Below are 21,149 nucleotides of genomic sequence, written 5' to 3'. Positions count from 1 at the left end.
TTAGATTCTTTTCACATAGATTGAAATAAACACTTGTTGCTTTTACATGCCAATTCAATAAAAATGAGCCCACCATGTAAAAAAGCACAGACGTAGCTTTTTGTTAAGACACGAGATGACATTACCATGCACATGCAGCCGAATCTCCTGCTGTGCTTCTCCAGCCGCATTGGTAGCCACACATGTGTATCTGCCAGCATCCTCCATCAGGGCTTTGGCTATTTGCAGAACGCGACCAGAAGACTGTATCTAATTGGGAGCAGAAAGCATGGCCGCATTTTGACTTTGCACTTGGATTTGCAAACATTTGCTGAGATAGACAAACTCATTTAAATTTATAACATCTAATTATAGTTTATGCCAATATCCTAATTATTTCTGGACATATTAGAGCCAGATCACTTCATCATACACAAGAAAACAGACTAATGTGACTGAAAAACTTATTTATTACAAAATATAAAATAAAATAACCTAAGGCCAGCCTGTTGGGATAATCATTAAATTCCACTGAAAAAATAGATTTTTAGCACCAATGAGATATGTGCTGAAAATTTAAGCTATTTGAAAAAAAATCATGGTTACATTTATATAACACTTCATAAATAGTTTTAGAGCAGCGATCTTTTTTGATTAAATGGTCATAGATACCAGAAAAGCAATAAAAGTCATAAAATATGAGTAATGGGAATGCAGATGATTTTTTTCCTGAACTACTTTTCCTTACTTCTCTCTTAAACTCATTGCACCTGGCACCTGGCACCCATCATTTTGAACTGGTGATTGAACAGTTAATCTTGAAAACTAATTATTCCGAGTTTCCTCGTTAACTTTCAACTGCAATATTCAGTAGCTTACATAGTAAATTCATATTCTCTTTCACTAGCTACAACATTGAGAATCATTGACTACCTACTCTGAATTTCACTATCCTTTGGGTATTGGAGATACAGCATTTTCTCAGTTAATTCCTTTGGAGTTTACGGGATCTGCTTCCTCTTCCTGTATCATAAAGAGGAAACTTAGATTTCTGTTAGTTTTCATCCAAATCCATGGCTTTGGTAATAAGTTCTGTGCAGACTCCTACATTTGCAGTGTTGACCGCAATTTCCTGAGCCCTACACACATGCTGGATAGGTTATCACATGACATGTAACATATACAAAAGCGGAGCTTGTAAATGTTTTCCTTGTCTCTCTAAAACCTACTTCTCTTTGCATGTTTCCAATCATCTGGGTTATGGAATCAATCCACTTTAATTTTCATATTAATTATACCACTCTTTCTCAGATCTCCTGTTTTCCATTCTCAGTCACTGTGGGATTATAATACTGATACTTCAGTGTCTCCAACATCACAAACTGTTCATCTAACTAGCATGCTGCTGCCAGAATAATTTGTCTAACAAGCAAATTTGATCCTTTTACCAAGCCCCCTTCAAAGCTCATTCATGATTTCCTACTTTGCCCAAAATGAAATCTGAACTCAGTATAGCCTTCCAGGTTCACAACATTCTCACCCCAAATGATCTTCTCTCACGCTCCCATGTAAAATTCCACTTAAACTATTCTCCAGCCATACTGTACTAAACATATTAAGCAACACACTGATGCATTTATATTCACTTCTGGACTTTTGCACATGGCCTTTAAATGCCATAATTTCTTAAGACTGAAATAGCTCAGTCCTCTCATTTCTTACTCTTTTTTTTCCTCCCCTTGGATTAACTCTTTACTCTCCCCTTAGACTAACTCATGTGCCCCTGTGTTCAAATGGAAGTTGTGAGGAGCAGGAATGGCCACTGAGCAGGTTTTCTAGGATCCCATGCAGACCAGGTAAAGAGGAGTTCTGGAGTCCTCAGGGGGTTTTGCAGGTCTTTCATTGTGCTTCACCAGGCATATGGCAGGCAGGGGTGCTGGGGGGCCGGAAGGCTGGCAGGCCTCCCAACCCCCAGCAAGTCTTCACTCTATCCATGCTCTCCGGCATTCTCTGTTTCTCTCTCTGCTTCTGCTGCTTCTTTCTTGGCTTCTCTTTTGGCTTCTGCTGCTGCTTCCTCGGCTTCTGGCATCCCTGTGACGCCTCCCTTAAAAAGCACAGTCTTAGCACAGGTGTACACACTTCAGGTGCCCGCCATCAGGCATGCATTCAGGATCACAGGGTTCCCTCATCTATCCTGATGGTGGAAGGGCAGAAAAGCCTGATACCTTTTACCTTACCCTACAGTCCACCCCCTCAGGGTTTTCTGCCATATAGTCTTCATATGTACAATTTTGTCTCTTAGCAAACATAAACAATGCAGCCATAGTCCATAAAAGCAAATACATCACAATAACAGCAAAATACAACAGAACACAAATAAGTCCAGGCAGGGCCCCAACCTAGTGCAAAAGACAATTATTGGTGCCAGCAGATGAGCCACCAAATCTGCTGCCGAAGGCATTGCTCATACGAGGGAGGGGAATCACTCACGGCATCTACTGTAACACACCAGGAGCCGTCAGGCTTCCTGGCCTTCTCTGGCTGTAGTCTCGGCTACAAGCCACACACAGTATCCACCCCCAGGATGCACTAGCTCTGGGATTGGCGATTCTGTTCTGTTGGGGGTAATCGCCAACCCTCAGGGTTTCTGTCTGAAGTAGTCACTCCAACACTCGGCTTTCATAGCCACCAATGCGGCTCGCAGATCCCTGCACTCAGGCCAACCCACTGCACAAGCACATGGGTCGGGGATCCAAACTCTACATGCAGCTTGGGCTCTACCCCAAGCCAAGTTCCCCACCCGTCCCCCAAAGACAGGTTCCTCAGCTCCTCACCCTCACTCAAGAATGAGCAGGGCATCACCCACAGGTGATTTTATGAGACTCACAGGTCTTCAGCATACTCAGCCTTGCTTAATAGCCACTCAGGGCTTCTTAACTTAGCATCAGCACCAGCTTTTGCCTTCTCAGTTGGCTTTTCTCCTCTGCCTGGCTGCTGGGCATACACAGGCTGCTAGGCCCACTGGCCACCCCCAGATTCTCAAAAAGAAAAGACATAACTGCCAGGTTCTCCACCTTCTGTCAGGATTGTCAGTCCAACTCCATTAGTCCAAGTCCATCAGGCCTCTCCCTGCATCAGCACTGGCAAGCTCCGAATCATAGTCCTCTTTCCCTGATGATTCTCCTGCCTCAGGGGTCATTGGCTGGTCCTCTCAGGCGTCTCCTCCTCTAGCTGAGGTCTCGTCCAGCAGCTCCTGGACGGTGTCCACCTTCTGTGCTGCCATGGCGCCTCCAGCATCATCACAGGCAAACAGTCTGTTCTCCTTAGTCCCTCCAGGTCTTCGGAGGGCTCCAATACCTGTCTACATGGATCCTGCCGACTACGTCAATTGTTCAAATGGAAGTTGTGAGGAGCAGGAATGGCCACTGAGCAGGTTTTCTAGGATCCCCTGCAGACCGGGTAAAGAGGAGTTCTGGAGTCCTCAGGGGTTTTGCAGGTCTTTTATTGGGGTTTACCAGGCATATGGCAGGCAGGGGTGCTGGGGGGCTGGGAGGCTGGCAGGCCTCCCAGCCCCCAGCAAGTCTTCACTCTATCCATGCTCTCCGGCATTCTCTGTTTCTCTCTCTGCTTCTGCTGCTTCTTTCTTGGCTTCTCTTTTGGCTTTTGCTGCTGCTTTCTCGCCTTCTGGCGTCCCTGTGACGCCACCCTTAAAAAGCACAGTCTTAGCGCAGGTGTACCCACTTCAGGTGCCCGCCATCAGGCATGCATTCAGGATCACAGGGTTCCCTCATCTATCCTGATGGTGGAAGGGCAGAAAAGCCTGATACCTTTTACCTTACCCTACCCCCTGGCTTTGTAAGAGTAGCCCTTGTGGCCCCTGGTTCTCTGAAGTTACTGGGGCCCTCAGCTGTGTGCATTGGCCATGGTAGCTGGGTTTGATGGCTGACCCTGCACAGCTGGTTTTGGGTTTAGAGAAAAAAGAGAGAAAAAAAAATAGCAGTTTTGGAGACAGATGGATCAGGTTTGAATCTGGTCAGTGTCCTTTAGATGCAGCAGAGCTTACCTGCCCAGCTCCTGCACAAGATGGTGCAGGGTTGTAGGGTAAGGTGAAAGTATCAGGCTTTCTGCCCTCCCACCATTAGGATAGATGACGGAACCCTTGTGGTCCTGAATGCACGCCTGATGGTGGGCACCTGGAATAGGGTGTGGGCATATGTAGATGGGATTCACCTGGGCTAAGACTGGGCTTTTAAGAGTGGAGTCACAGGGATGCCAGCAGGAGCAGAGAAGCTGAGAGAATGCCAGAGAGCACAGATAGAGTGAAGACTTGCTGGGGGCTGGGAGAACTGCCAGCCTCCCGGCCCCCCAGTACCCCTGCCTGCTGTATGCCTGGTAAATCCCAATAAAAGCCTGCAAAAGCCACTGAAGGCTCCAGGAATCCTCCTTTACTTGGTCTGCTGGATCTGAAAACCTGCTCAGTGTCCTTCCTGCCCTTACAAGTGTAGGGTAAAGAAAATATCAGGCTTTTCTGCCCTCCCGCCATCAGGATAGATGATGGATCCTTGTCCTGAATGCATGCCTGATGGTGGGTACCTGGAATAGGGTGTGGGCATAGGTAGATGTGATTCACCTGGGCTAAGACTGGGCTTTTAAGGGCGGCGTCACGGGGACACCAACAGCAGCAGCAGAAGCCGAAGAGAAGCCGAGATCACCAGAGAGCCCAGATAGAGTGAAGATTTGCTGGGGGCTGGGAGGACTGCCAGCCTCCCAGCTCCCCAGCACCCCTGCCTGCCACGTACCTGCTGAACCCCAATAAAAACCTGCGAAACCACTGAGGACTCAGACTCCTCCTTTACCCGGTCTGCATGGGATCAGAGAACCTACACTGTGTCCGTTCCTGCCTCTTACACAAGGGTGGATAAGATGCACTACTGGGGTGTTGTGCAACCATCCCAGGCCAGAAAGGTTCACTCGATTCAGGCAGATGGATCAAGAGAGGCTGGATTCCCCAGCAGATTTTTACAGGACTTTAATGTTGAATCAGGGAACCAGGGAGGCCAGCAAGGGGGCAGGTAGACTCCCAGGCCCTGCAAATCTCCACGCTCTCTCCCTCACCTCTCTCTAGTGTCCCCCCTCCCAGTCTTGTGTGATCATCTCAGAGTGCCTCCTCACCCCTTCTTTTATTCCTCACCTCTAGGCACAGGAGTCTGCACTTACATATTCGCAATCCCATGCACTCTGGGTCCAGGTGTCCAAGATCATAGGCATGCGTGCCCTGCCACCCACACCTCTCAGACTTGGGCATCCGCACAGCCCAGGAAGCATGCAAGTCTGCAGGTGGTAGCCACAGAGGCTAATGGTGGGAGGGTGGAAAAGCCTGATTCACTTCATTTACCCTACACAGGTTTTGGTTTTAAATTCTGAGCTGATTTTGAAAATGATCAGGTCTGAACTCCCAGTGGCGCCAATTAAGTTCAAGAGTAAAGCAGCATGAATTAAGTCTTGAAAACAGCTGTTTTGGAAAGTGAACAAATCAGGTTTTAAAGGCGGGTACCAGGAAGGGGGACTCTAAGGCTGGAGCTGCTTAGGAAGCCTTCAGCCAGCTTGAAAGCAAGGGATCGTCTGGGAGAGAGGCTGCTTGGGAAAGAGGCTGCTTTGGAAAGACTTCAGTGTGTTTGAGAGAGGCTGCCTGGGAAGACCTGAGTGAGTTGAAAAGGTTTCACTCAGCTTGGATGAAGCTTCAGGAGGCTTGGCTTCGCATTAAAAAGAGAAACTGCTATGGTATGGCCTCAGCAGTGCCACCTGTGACTACCACAGTCGCTGCAGGCTAGCTGGATCCTGGTCCACCACTTACCTGCTACCAGTCCCAGGCTCTCATGGAAGGAACAACACTGTTTTGCATGGGCAGCTTTGGTGTTGGACTAGTGGACACTGTGGACATTATCTGGGGTAGGACAGCTGGCTATTTTTGGCCTTAGGGACATTTTCCCTCTCCCCAATTTCCCCTTTGTAAATAAACCTATTGTTGCACCCTGAGACTGTGTGATTTTTCTTGCAATTGTCAATGCATGGCTGAGAACCCCACAAGCTATAAGCAGATCCTCCAACTCTGTTATACTTCGGTTTCAAATATTAATCTGTCAATATCTCTAGCTGTCAATAGCTCTCCTTTGAGCTCCAGGATCATACATTTAATAGTCTACCTGACACCTTCACTAGTTTATTTCAAAGTCAACACCACAAAGTCTAAAACTCAAATCAGTTTCTCCCCCTTAAACGTGTTCACCAGAATCTCCTATTTTTGAATGGCATCATTATCTACATGCATGTATGGGTTAGAGTTTTACAATTATCCTTCATATTTCCATCTCTCAGCATTCCTAAGCAATCTATTGCCAAGTCCTAATGATTTAATTCTTCAATGGCCAGCATTTGAGCCCAAGTTTTCTCTTTTCTCTTAAATTCTAAATGATTTTCACATATCTACCCTACTTCAATTTATTTTCCAAAAGGAATCTAGAAACTATTTAAAATGCAAAACCAGGGCCTCCCCCGTGGCGCAGCGGTTGAGCGCTGGGTTACGAAGCTGTCCGCAGCCTCTGCAGCATTGGTTCGATCCCTGGCTGCTCCCCGACCACCGGAGGAGGGTCCCACATGGCGCGCAGACCTCTCTTGCTGCCCGCTCCCCTCAGCAGTGTGCTTCGGTCCTTCTGCCTGCTCTGCTCCCCGCTCTGGCTCTGGTGAATTCTCTCATCCTCCCGCGCTTCTGACTGTACCCAGTGCTTGTATGAATAAATAAATAAATAAATAAAATAAATCTTTAAAAAATAAAATAAAATGCAAAGCCAACCATGCCACTCTTAAAACTCTTCAAAGATGTACCATTGCTTTAAAGTAAAAATAAAGTCATAACATTATTTAAATGCCTCCTACCCACTCTGGTTTCTTCTACTTTGATCTCTCCCTTGTTCTCTTCCTCAGTCTACTGGCTTGCTTTCAGGTCCTCAAGAGGTCAAACTCTTTTAGTTTTAATTTTTTAAATTTTTTCAACATTATTCATTTTTAAACAATAATTGCTCCCCCCCCCAAGTTGTAGTCCACATAGAATTTCCTTCCCCAATGCACCCATGCACCATCACCTCAGTCCCTTTTGCTCCTCCCCCCACCCTCTGATCCTTCTTCCTCCTCCTCCCCTGCAGGATGTCTCTGATTTATAATTGTCTGTTCTTATTTTGTTGTGCTTTATACTGTTATTTTTTTTATACTCATGTCATATTTGGTTCCCCTATATTCCTGTCATAAATAAAACCATAGATATTTTTCTTTTTTCTTCTGACATATCACTGAGCATAATTCCTTCTAGCTCCACTCACATTGATGAAAGTGACATGAATTTAACTTTTTTGATTGCTGAGTAATATTCCATTGTGTATCTTGATCCATCTTCTTGCTCCAATTATTTACCCATGCATACCTTCTCTGAAACGCTCTGCTTTTTCTCTTCCATTAATTCATCCATTTAACTCCTACATAATGCTTCAGATCTCTAAGGCATTCTCTATAAATTATCTTCCTAATCTCTTCTTATACCTCCCTATATTTTTCTTTTAAAATCACTTATTAGAGTTTGCAATTATACTTTTGAATCATTAGGTGATAAATATTTTCCCAGATATACGGGTATATGCACTATTTTTGAGGGTTACACACTGAATCTATCATTGGCATAAATTTTGAGATTGGTCCCACTGGATTTGGAATATTAACAATAAATTGATATCCACCACTTATATCAGGAAAAAAAACTAAGCAAATCTTTCAAAGCTTACTAGAAATAAGAGTTCAAACCCATGTTTGCCTATTAACTTGATCCTACTAGCAAAATCAATTCATTCTGATTTTAAGTGCAACACCAAAATAATCCAGGATTGAAAACTACTAATTCAACAACTATGTACTGAGATATACTTACATGCCATATGACAGAGATTATACTAAGTACAAAGCACACAGAAGTGAACTTAATAATAGACTGGGTGTCTGCCCTCATCTTTGCCTTCTGAAAAATGTTTCTCAAGACATTTCACATAGGTTTATATATATACAACTTTACCTTAACCTTTATCTATAGTGACTCTACAGGGAATACTCTGACTTAGTATTAATAAGACTTCAATTCTTCAATAGTTAAAAAAGGCACGAATAGAAAAATAATAATACCAATGACTATGTTAAAAGCAATGTCAACATTAAGATTATTAGCCTTTAATTAATTCCTATTAATCAAAATCTTAAATTCTAAAAAGAACTCTAAGGAAAACACATATTGTTTTAATAAATACTCCACAAAATTTCCTGTCCAACAGGAAAATCTTCAATTAAGAAAGAAGATTGGACCTCCAGGAAGATTTTGGGTTCAGTAATGTTTGTACTTACTTTGAGGTTCCCTTGGGCAGTGTTCACAGGCCGGCCATCTTTTAACCACGTAATGGATGGATTTGGGATGCCATTGGCTATACATTGCAAGATGATTGACTTGTACTTCACCACAGCTCTCTCAGAAAGGCCTGAGGATTTGATTGTAGGAGGAACTAGATTTAAGAAAAGTTATGAAGAAGGGAGGGAGGAAGAGGGGGAGAAACATAATCAGTGGAATCAAACAGTTAAAAATCTGTAAGAATCTGAAACTGTAAAACTGAAAAAGGGGCAAATGCTTAATTTATCAAACAGTGATACAATTTCATTCCATGCATTTAATAATTTTCAGCAATTTTTAGAAATTACTTATTTCTTCACTATGGATTTCTATATCCAAAGAATAAGTAAAATGTATGTATAGCCACAGCAACCCACATGCATGTGGATTACACCTTGTGACTTTTGATGCATTTTCCCAATCAATCATGGGTCTCCCATTCTCTAGGAATACTTCATTAAGTCAGGGTGGGTGCCCAGTAGCGATATTTAAACTGCATGCCTGTCCCCCTCAGTGAGACTGATTGAACTCAGGATGGCAAACTGATTTAACCTGGACTTGGGCAAAATCCCTTCCTTAAGGAATTGGAATTGAGACTGAGAATAGAATCAGCTATATTCCATGACAGAAATGAAAAGGCAGGAAAATTGCACACACAGAGGGAAAAAGGAAGTTGATATTCATGGAAACCTGCTTGAGATTTCCAAATGGCTCTTCAGTACCCCTTCTAGTCCTTTCCTTCCTGAAGCTGACTGGCAAATGAGACATGTAACACCCGGGAGAGAGCTCTGTCTAACCTATCTGTGACACTACAATACATGCATTTATGTGTCCTGGATCCCATGTAACATTCTCAGCCTCAATTTCTGGAAATAACTTTATTCACACCCACTCTTGTTTTCACTAAACCCTCCATTCCGATACAACCTCTCTACTTGGAATTTGCTGTCTGCCTCTTTCATTTCATTCTTCACACCTGGGCATTTTATGCAGCATACATTTCCTAATGTTTACATTCTGTCTAAATTTGTTTTCATGGCAATTATTGGCTAAATCTCTGTCAGTAAACTGCCTTAAGATCTGCTGTTTTTAATTCAAATTAGTATCCTCCACATTGCTTTCCACAATGCAAGCTTTATCTAGATGCTAAGGTACAATTTGAATTAGATAATGAATCAATGCATAAATTTTCAGTGTAATGCTCCTGTTACTGCTTCAGCATACCATGCACAGTTACTTCAAATTCCTTCTTGTGGTCTCCAGCTGTATTTGTTGCCACACACTGATAGAGGCCTGTATCAGACACCTGAGCCTGGGCAATTACTAGTTTTCGCCCATTTAGTAAAATCTTGAATCCATCTCTTCCATCGATTAGCTGACCATCCTTCAGCCACCTATAAAAACAAGGCAAATGGAGTTGAGGTGTGTTGTTCTGAATTATATTCCTAGAAGATATATCTCAGAGGAGATAATTTATTTATATATTAGATTCATATACATAAATTTTCCATCGTGTGTGCCTGACTTCCACTTTTTTACTCTATAAAATGAATTGTAAAAAGGAAACCTGGTCTAACGCAGAAATTGGCATATTATTGGAACCTAGTAAGTTTGGATGGAGTTCTTCATCCATCTATTAAAGTTAGGCTACAAAAAGAAGCAAGTCACCCTAAATACTATGGACTTCAAATGTCTCAGTATTAACCGAGAAATGAACATAATCCTGAAACATCTGTAAATTAAAACCTTGAAATCATATAACACTGTATTTTTTCATATCATATGGTTCCCTTTCATTGAGTTTTTTAATCATGTGTGAACTTATTTTATTACTTTAGCTGACTGTTCCTTTGCATAAACCATAGCACATTGGGAAATGAAAGATAAATATTTCAGAAAAATTTTGTGAATGAAGAAGTGAGAACAAAATTGGCAAACATATGCGGGTTAACTTTCTCTACTTCCTTAATGTATTTGATACATTTCCTTTTTCACTTATGAAATATTTTAGTGACTCCGGAAGATCTGCAGATACTGTGTAGTTGTTCATATGAACTGAAAATGTAATTTCTAACAATATAAATGGAATTTATCTATCTGAGAAAATTAAGACATGCTGTGAGTGTGAAGTTAAAGTTGCCTTATATAGAGAGTCTGTCTTTTTAAAAGAGAAATATAAAACATAATTTTATTTGATTTTTAATGACATAAGACCTGTTTCAAGATAGCTGAAAAATCCTCAAATAAAGAAGTGAGATGCATTTGGAAGACATACCAAAACCCTTACATGATAGATGGTGGAGGAGAGCCTGTCACTGGACATTCTAGTTCCAGTAAGTTATTCACCATCACAATGAAGTAAGATGTTTCATCACCTCCTTCTATAGTTGGCGGCACTGGAAAACAACAGAGTTTAACATACAGAGAAATGGATTCAAGAAAATAGGCATCATTACTTTAAGAAAAACTAAGCTATAGTTTAGGAGGCTGATAAGCAGCATAGTGATTCAATACATGAAGGGAATTTGAAATGCCTTTTTTTTTAGATTTTTTTTTAAACATTTATCATTTTTAACATTTTTTAGACAATATTTACTTCCCCCCAACCCCTCAGATTGAGTTCCCATAGAATTTCCTTCCCCAAGGCACCCATGCACCATCACCACGGTCCACTGTGAAATGCCTTTTGAAATAAATTTTACACTAAACACCAGGATGCACTCTGACATTGAGGGGTTTCCCTCAATCTAGCAGTATGGTGCTGCTATGTCACATGAATTTAAAGTTGATTCATATTTTATATTGTTTCTTTTCATAAGAAGAAAAGAAGGGAAATTTAAAAGCCTTCAATTTATAAAGAAATATAGTCAGGATTGCAAGCTGAACTCCCAAGACAGAGACTTAAAAGCTTCATGTTGTCACTCTCTGCAATCAGATATTGTCACAGATTAACAAATGCATCTATACACTTACAAAGTATTCCTATCACAATTGAAAGATAGTTGCATTTTTAGATTTATGTAGGTTTCAATGGTGATAAATCTACCACTCAGTAATATATAGTCTGCAGTTAGACTATAGACTAAGACTTTCACTATTCCATGAACAAAAAAGTATTTAATAAACTTTTCTATTAATAAATATTTGAATAAAGCTTATGCTATGAAACTGACAATCTGTGATATCCTTATTTACCTAGAACATCAACTTCGTATTTGATTTCCTTTTCCCCTGCCACGCTGGTTGCCACACACACATACTGCCCACGATCAGATTCGAGGGCACTAGTGATCTCTAATTTCTTCCCACCAGCTTCAATGTGAATGTTGTCACTTGCTTTCACAGGGACACCATCTTTTAACCAGGTGAGAACTGGAGGAGGGTTGCCAGCAGCTTTACACTCCAGTGTCAGCGAATGAGCAATAACCACTTGCTTATTCAGAGGTACAGCCAAGTTGCCATCAATCATTGGAGGAACTAGGTTAAAAAAAAGTGGTATTTCAGGTAATGCACTGAAGTTGTAATGAAATAAAGGGGATTTTCTTCCCTTCATGTCATTTGACCATAAAAATTATCTACATAGTTAAAGAAAGTATTTCCTGGTTCAGGTGACCAACAATATCCTACATAGTGTGAGGCACTCTGTGCTGTGTCTGGCTTGTAAAGAAAGATATTTGTACTAATAACTATAGTTGATCCTCGATATCCATTGGTTCCACATCCATGGATTCTATCAACCTCAGATGGAAAATCCATACTATATAGTTAGATCAATGATACTTGTCATTTGTACTGAACTTGTACCAACTTTTTTTGTCATTACTGTCTAAACAATACAGTATAACAACTATCTACACAGCCTTCATATTGTATTAGATATTGTAAATAATCTAGAGATAATTTAAAATACACAGGAGTATGTGCATAGGTTCTATGCAAGTACTAGGCCATTCTATGTAAGGAACTTGAGCATCTGAGGATTTTTGGCATCCTTGGGGGTCCCTGGGGCTACCAAGGAAGAGTGTTTACTTTATCTTTCCCATAAAAACTAAATGGTCTAGATATCCCAGATGCCCCAGGCAATCACTGGCTAAATGAAAGGTCCACTTCCTGCAAATCTTAGCTTTTAATTTTTTTTTCCAAATCATAGGACAAATACTGAAAATAACCAAACTCACTAGTGAACAAGCTGTGTGTTAGCATACTGGGAAGTACACACAAAAAGTTATACAATTAAAGCACGGATTTTTTTTTCCTTACCATAAACATCCACATGGAACGATTTTTCAGCAGTTCCAGCAACATTTGTCACATGGCACTTATATGTCCCTGAATCAGAGACCTGTGCCCTGGCGATATGAAGAAACTGTCCTTTGTCAATATAAAGTGTCTGTGAGCTGGATATGACTGGCCGACCATCTTTATACCAAGTAATAGTAGGAATCGGAAGTCCCCGAGTCTCGCATTCCAGTTTAATCATGCTGTCGATCAACACTGACATTTCTGTGGTGACATTCCCTCCTTTAATACTAGGTGGAACTACAAAGGAACAAGTCTTGTCAGTTTGAGCATCTTCATCAAAATCTTAAATGCTATGCACATTAAATAATGCATTTAAGTAAATCTGACATAAAGATAATTAGGAGGCCTGTGGAGCTATCTACTAAGGATTAGTTTTCTGTCTTATGCAAACAATCTTTATCACTTTCCTTTAAGTTTCAGATTTTACTATAAGCAGAAAGTCACTCACAGCCTTAATTTCAGGGGTTCTTTTAAGTCCAATAGATCATATTATAATAATGAAGAAAGTTACGTTTTACATACAAAGCAAAGCAAAATAAAACTATACTTTCCCTCAGCAGTGTATTTCAGTACATCTGGCTGTTCTGCTTCCCACTCTGTCTCTGGTGAGTCCTCTCACCCCCTGCACCTCTAGCCTACACCACAGTTCTTATATGCATTAAAAAAAAAAAAAAAACACAGTTACAAAACTCCACTTAATGTAGATATAAGTAGATATAAATAAAAATGTACAATCTGTTACAATAGTATGTGTTCTCCCCCCCACAATTAAAGGTCTGAGTGCTTTTAGAACTAGTTGATCATAACTGGTGAGTCTTTAATTTTGTTTCTTACCTTTTTTTTGGGGGGGGGGGAGTGTGTGCCAAGAATTCATCCACCCAACTTAACTCATCTAATTGTCTACATGTGTATCTTCCACAATTCAGCAACCGCAGGCCTGGCCTCACACATCACATGAGGACTGTGCCTTTGGAAAAACAACCTAAGCGGCTCAGTCCCTGCTATGGATTCTGAGCAGTCATTCCAAATTGTGCTATAATTGCAAGAATATGAAAGAAATCAAGTAGCAAGTGCCTGAATTTGAACTCCTTCACATTACTTATAAACTTTTCCCATAGAGTAGAATATTTTGTACAAATTTTTCTTACAGTAAGACAAGGGTTGTGGGTTTTGAAAGAAAGACCAGAGATACAAAATGCTATTTTCACCACTTCATATCCAGAGCGCATACATATAACATGACTTATCACTGATAATATTAACCTGGTCTAGGTAGTTTTAGCCAGGTTTCTCCACTGTAAAGTTACTCTCTTTTCCTTTTCTTTTGAAAGGAATCATTCTTCCCAGTCCAAATGTATGGGGTAGGGATTTATGCTTTACTTCTTTGAAAGGGAAATATCTACCTAATTTATTGGTATTTTTCCATATGGGAGATTTGTCATTCCTCTCCAATTTATTTATTTACTCAGTCATTTATTTCTATCAATATGGATACATGGAAACTTATTCCATTCTTTGAGTTAGAATCAAGTACTACACTATCTACTACTATATATATTTTGTTGCTTGAATGATTCCAGTTTGAGCCATTGGAGCTATTTCAGTTTGTTCTTAAATCCTTGTGTCATACCATTGTCATTTTATTATTTTAGTACTTTTTTACTTTCTGGCCCTAATACATGCTCCAGATTCAGCTTATATAATCCCTCCCCCAAAAGCAACCATTTCAAGACGGATTGATTTTAGTGGAGAAGGATATTAGAAAACAAGGTCTGGGGGCTGAGTGCAGTGCTGTACCTGATATTTTCTTATATTCATTCTTAGAGTTAGTTCAGAATGACAAATGTTTATACATCTTTTCTCAGGCATAATTTAAAGCATGATCTACTATATTTTGAGATGAATTTAATGGTGGAATAATTTTCTTATTTAGATCAGGGCAGAAAACTATGGCCTATAGACCAGGCATGGAGATAATGAGTTAAGAATGGTTTTTATATTTCTAAATAGTGGGAATCAATCAAAGTAATAATACTATATGGTGACATGTAAAAGTTATATGAAACTTAGTGTTCATGAAAAGTTATATGAACTTAAGTGTTCATAAATAGTTTTAATGGGATGCAGTCATGATCATTTGTTTACATATTGTCTGTGGCTACTGTCACACTATAATGGCCAAGTTAAGCAGATGCACTTATTACCAAACTTGGCTTTCTTGGGGCTTTTCACTGCTGCTCTGCTCACCAAAAATTTAAGTGATACAGTTTTAACTTAACAGTATTCAAATGCCACATGTATCACTAAACCACAATTTTTTTTTACCACCAGTGTATACTCCTTGTGTCGAAATAAGAAAAGAAAATTAGACATTAAAATGTCACATTTTCAAAGCCCACCATAGTGTGGATTACTTTGTTATCAAATTAAATAACAAATCTTTGTGTTTATTTTGGATTAACACCATAGCTGCTCTGAAAGATGATAGTCTACACCACTCATTACAATATCCCCATTCAAAGCAAAACAACAGAGAAATAGCAAATGCAAATTGAATGTCTCATCATAATAGAATTTCCTCACAAAGATAAAAATTCAAAATGAGGTTACAATAAAAGCAAGTTTCTAAGAGGCTCATTTGTTAACTAAGCAAGAAAAGCCACTTACCAATGATAATTTAATTAAATCAGGGGAGATGGTAGGAGCCAAAGAAAAGTATCCAGAAAAACCAATTTGTTTAAGAAATGCACATTTCCATGAGAAATAATTGCTTAACAAGTTGAGAATTCTGTGAGCAACATTAAGTTACTTTTTTTTCCCCAAAAGGCACTTTTCTGAATAGTATTCTTGGCTCCTGACTTGTTGACAGATATTAGTGATAAAATTTTTTGTTTATTTGAAAAATCAGTGGTACGTTTGCAAAAACTGAAGAATTAGTCTGTCAAATTATTCTGCCTAGAGCAACCACAGACAAAATATTTTCAAATAAGTTGAAAAAACACGAATCCATTACAACCCGAAATGGAATCTGCTATGATATACTATAGCTGATAGGTAGGGAAAGGAAAAGGTATTGATAAATTTACGAATTAAAAGTTTATCCTTATTCTGGTATTATTCATCAGCACCTAGTGTCATATATTCATGTGCGATTGAATCAGTATTGTCCAGGGTATATTTTGTTTGCTCTTAATGGACTTAAATGTCATCAGTTCCATGAATATTTGCCAGATGTGGAAATTAAGTATAATAACTTATCCTACCATATAGCAGTTGAATGCCTTAATGGTGGTAAAGGTATATTGCAATTTTTTGACTTTAGAACTGGGATTGAATTTTTCAAAAACTGTTATTGAATACTATATGAATTTGCAAATTAAATTTGTCATAAATTTGAAAATATTTGCTAATGAATTCACAAAATAAAACACAAAATTTGTAGTCAAAACCAGCACTTAAATGCAAAGCTTATACTGTGGTATAAGATCTCGATTCTCCCACAAATTTGGCATGGATATATTTTCTGAGCTCAAGTTTCAGCCACTTAATGTTTTTAGATTTTGATGTAAATACAAAAGAAAGTTTCACATTTGAAAGTCTATTCAACTCTGAAAATGAGGTCTTTCTATCTAATCTTCCATTGGAATTGATTAATCAACAATAGAATGAATGTCATGCTAAAAGTCAAATATCAAGAGACTATAGCAGAATTCTGAAGTGTCTAGTAAGCAATGAATATGCACAAATAAAAGCATAGTTCATAGACTGATATCAAAATTTGACAGCACCTATCTATGAATACATTCAAAGATGAAAAACAAAAAATCTCATTGCAGATCAGCATTAGTAGAGGAATATTTGCAAACAGCTTTGATGACAACAATACTAACTTCGAATGACCATTTAATGAGAAGTTGTCTCTTCCAAATGAACTCCATTCTTCTCATCAGCAGACTTATATTACAAAAAAAAAAAAAAAACCCTCAGACTTGTATTACCAAAAGAAAAGAATTTCATCAACAATTTTAAAAATGTCTTTCTATTTTTTTTTTTATGTAGGGATCTATTACAATAAACTTGATTTTACTGTATGGTCTGCAAAATCTAAAATAGTTCATATTTTGTCTTTTAAAAATGGTCTGCAAAGTCCTGCTATAAGTGGTTAATTAATATAAATTCAATGATCATTTTGAAAATTTAAGAGCACTTTATTCAAACTATAAATTGTAATTTTGACTTGAGACTCCCATTGAAAAAGGAGCAACTCTGAGCCAGTGGGTGACTCTCATAGCCAACTCCATGGCGAAAGGAACATCTGTCTGGACTAACCTTGACTACCTGAATGAGCTGCTGAGAATAAGGGAAGGAGAAGAGCCACCAAGGGGATTTTAAAAAGGAGCAGAGGTTGGCCGCTCTCTTTTTAATTGGCCTTCATTGCCCCCTGGTCTCTGCTCAGCTGATGCCATCTTTAGGTGGACAGATAGCATCCAGATGCATGCCTGCGCTAAATTTTAATGGACTTAAATGTCATCAGTTCCATGAATATTTGCCAGATGTGGAAATTAAATACAATGACTTATCCTACCATATAGCAGTCCTCTCCTTCCTGCCTTTCCCCCATTCAACACTTAAGCAAATGCTTTGAAATCTTATTATTGTTTCTCTCTGTATGTCTGCTTTGGGTCTTGTCCTGTATTCTTAAGTGTACGGGTAAGGATTCACAAACTGGGTCATTCCCATTTCCCCTGCTATATTACATCATAGGTTAATCTGTAAACATATGTCACTTTTTGTTTCAATTTCCCTAAATCAGATGACTAGCCTAACTAATTAGATGATGCATATTGTTCAAACAACTCCTATGCTCCATGAATATTTTACAAAGGAATTATTATCTGTAATAATTGAAAATATTAAATAACTGAAAATAACAAAAATTATTTTTATGAAAATATGAGAAAAAGTGATTAAAGAACCTTTCTATTGGACAGCAGATGACATCACCTATCACTTAAGGCTGTCAAATAAATAAACGTCACTTCTTTTTTTTAATTTATATATATATTTTCTGAGATGCTTCTGTTTGAAGAAGGGTGCTACAGATAAAGGTTATGAACACCCTGCATATTACAGTGTAATATATACTCAAAGATTTTTGTACAATTTGGGGAAGCTCTTAGATTCTGAAACACATCCATGGCTCTCAGTAGTACTGACTCTGAATATTCACAATTGCCCTATAGGATTTTAAAATCCCTTTTATTTCTTTCACGTTCTTTTTTCCCCTCCAACTGTTTAATTTGCACTCTCATTTTACCTCCTTTCTTTCTTTATTTAGAGACAATATGCATTTCTACCTTTTAGGTGCATTAGCCCATCTGCCTCACCTTTATATTTATAAAGACATAGGAAATGAATGAATCAAGTGTGTATGTGGTATGCAACAAATTCTCAGTCTGAAATCTACACAGATATCCCTCACAGTTAGCCAAAATGTGGCATTTGCATCATTTTTTTTCCATTTTAGAAATAAATATTTTCAAAATGAAATGTTTTAGATTACCAACTTGGTGACTACAGGCAAATTTCCTAGAGAGGAAATGACATATCTTGGATTACAACACTCAAAACCTCACAGTGTCACAGTGCCTTTCATTTCAGACAACCCCAGAAGGTTTTATCACTATAGAGTCCTCTCTCCACGGGTGCCTGCGAGACATCATTAAAAATAAGGAAGAGGATATGAAATGAAATAAAAGAACCTAAGTTCTATGGAAACAGGAGTCTTATTAAATCACAAATACTGGCAATAATACAACAGAATAAAGAAGACTACTCAACAACTTGGGGAAAATGTTTGTTTAAATGCCTGGTTCTAGTAGAAGCTCAACAGTAGCAATCACACTTTTGTTCAAGTTAGAGGTCTATGGAGTTAATCTTTCAGTAACACTCTTTTATGAGAATATGATTCATGACCAGCATCTTCCACTGGCTTCTATTTATAGATAGAAATAATTTAAAAATGTTCCTTAAATAAAATTTCTTGGTTAAAAAATTAGAGCTTTATTATAAAAACACTAATATTAAAGAAAGATTCAGTAAAGTTATAAAGAAATCAAGCTAGAATCTCCATATATTTCAAACTGTCAGACAATACAACCACTAAGTAGATAACAATAAATGGGAAACCTATGTCAAACTCTAATTATAAACCAAGTAATCCATGTAAAGTATCTGCATTTGATTCTCAAAATCACACTATTGAGTAGGTGTTATTATTATTTCCATTTTATAGATCAGGAAGCTGGTCAGAAGGGTAAGCAATTTGTCCAATGTCACACAACTAGAAAAAAATCAGATGTTGGGTCTAAACCCAAGTCTTTCTTCAAGGCCCATGTTCTTATTACTGACTAGACCTGTACTGTCCAATAGAAATATAATGCAAGTCACCTACATAATTCTAAATGTTCTAGTAGCCACACTTAAAAGTATGAAAACAAATAAAATTTGATTAATATATTTGCTTACCCAATAGATCCAATATATCATTTTAGATGTAATCAATATAACTTTATTATACAGATTTCTTATATTTTGATATTTATCCTTTGACAATTACAGCTCAACTCAGTTTCAACCAGCCGCATTTCAAGTGCTCAACAGCCATGTGTTAGTGGCTATAGTACAGGACAGTGTATCACTAAACCATCCATTCATTTAGCAAATATTTCTTGAGAGGTGTATCAGACATTAAAGAAAGGATCATGTCAAACAGGGCGCTGTGCCCTTATGGAGTCTAACTTCCTTGGAGAGGAAAGTAAATAAACACATAATTAGGCAGGAAAGTACCAGAGAGTGAAATGTGCTAAGAAAAAAACCATCTGGGGTATAACAGTGAGTGTCGAGGTGACAACAGAAGATTGAGAAGACCCTGTGAAGAGGTGACATTCTGAACTTTTCCACATTTTTTCTATATTTTTAGTGCCACACAGTATGAAAAGTCAGAAGAAAGTATAGTAAGCAGGACTATAAGAAGCAGGATTGGAATGCTGAGTTCTGTTCCTTTCTATTGCATGATTCTTTAGGCCTACAGTTAATGTCCAAGTGATTCCTCATGGCTATGTTCATTTAAAAAAAAATGTTGTGGTACAGGCGGTTGAGCACCAAGCTGAGAAGCTGTCCTCAGCCTCTGCAGTGCCGGTTTGATCCCGGCCGGCCAGCGAGGGTCCCACATGGCATGGCAGACCTCTCCTGTCGCGCCCGCTGCTCCCCTCAGCAGTGTATTTCATCAGTCTGCCTGTTCTGTTCCCTGCTCTGTCTCTGGTGGGTCCTCTTACCCTCCTGCGCATCTGGCCTGTGCCCCAGATCTTGTATAAAATAAATAAAATAAATCTTTAAAAAAACAAAATTAAAAAAATGTGACCACCTTTCTCAGGAGATATTGAGAATTTTAGTGAAATGAGGACTATTTCTGGTGGAGAGTTCACTGGGAGAAAACAGCAGTGAAAACATAAGGCATTTAAAATACTAGCACATGGTCAGGACAAAGACTAAGATGGAATGAAAATAGAACAATGGAGATGATTATATACCATCTGCTTCATTCTATTTCAAGAAATGTTTTAACCTCTTCAAGGACATAAATATTTGGTATTTGTATAAACTAGACAATGAGGAAATACAATACCTCTTCAGTGAGATCATATGGAAATCAAAGGCCACTTGAACAAGTCCAAACTTACTGATAAACTACATTACAATGGGATGTTACATTCTAGCCTTCACTATAAGAAGACAGACTCTATTTTTCTGAAGAAGAATAATAAATCACTCAGTATTTAAAAACAAGAGCCATTAACACTAGAATGAACCCCACCTTTCAATTCATAATGAGAACTGATAATAAACTGCATAAGAGAATCACACTTACTGTGGATAGTCAGTTTTATATCCTTGGTCTGTTTGCCAGCAGCATTAGACACGACACACTGGTACCTTCCCTTGTCACTTCTGCGCACACTCTTTAAATGTAATATTTGTCCTCTGTCTAGAAGTGCAATGTTAGGATCCCCCAAAAATAAAGGCCTAGAAAAAGAAAATTTTATTGCATGGGTGCATTTTAATTTTCCTATGTTTCTTCTCTTATAAATAGCAACAAAAATCTTTGATGTAAGGCAAAAATATGAGTTGATAAAAAATACATAATGATCTGATTAGTATTACTATTCAAATGAAATTATTAAGCCACTTCACCAATGCAACTTAAATCATTATGACTTTGAGATGAACAGTTTCTTTATTTTAAAACTTAACTAGTTTAATAACATTAACAGAAACCCAGTAGTGTCATTATTTGTATCACTCCTTTATCCCTTCTCATGTTCTTCCTCCT

General features: G+C 38.6%; 1 protein-coding gene across 1 annotated transcript in view; it reads right to left on the bottom strand.

Moving 5' to 3' along the window:
- The window catches only part of HMCN1 (hemicentin 1), a gene marked incomplete at both ends in the record, with an annotated part of 509,757 nt that overhangs the window by 209,228 nt on the left and 279,380 nt on the right, over positions 1-21,149 (bottom strand). The window contains 7 exons of the mRNA XM_084251187.1: positions 126-249; positions 8,416-8,570; positions 9,680-9,849; positions 10,743-10,851; positions 11,651-11,932; positions 12,716-12,994; positions 20,688-20,842. Coding sequence (XP_084107313.1) covers positions 126-249; positions 8,416-8,570; positions 9,680-9,849; positions 10,743-10,851; positions 11,651-11,932; positions 12,716-12,994; positions 20,688-20,842 — 1,274 coding nt within the window. The remainder of the gene's footprint in view (positions 1-125; positions 250-8,415; positions 8,571-9,679; positions 9,850-10,742; positions 10,852-11,650; positions 11,933-12,715; positions 12,995-20,687; positions 20,843-21,149) is intronic.

This window comes from Talpa europaea (genome assembly GCF_964194135.1).
Source record: "Talpa europaea genome assembly, chromosome: 12".
Lineage (NCBI taxonomy): Eukaryota > Metazoa > Chordata > Mammalia > Eulipotyphla > Talpidae > Talpa > Talpa europaea.
This window is presented reverse-complemented; position numbering and strand designations above follow the sequence as displayed.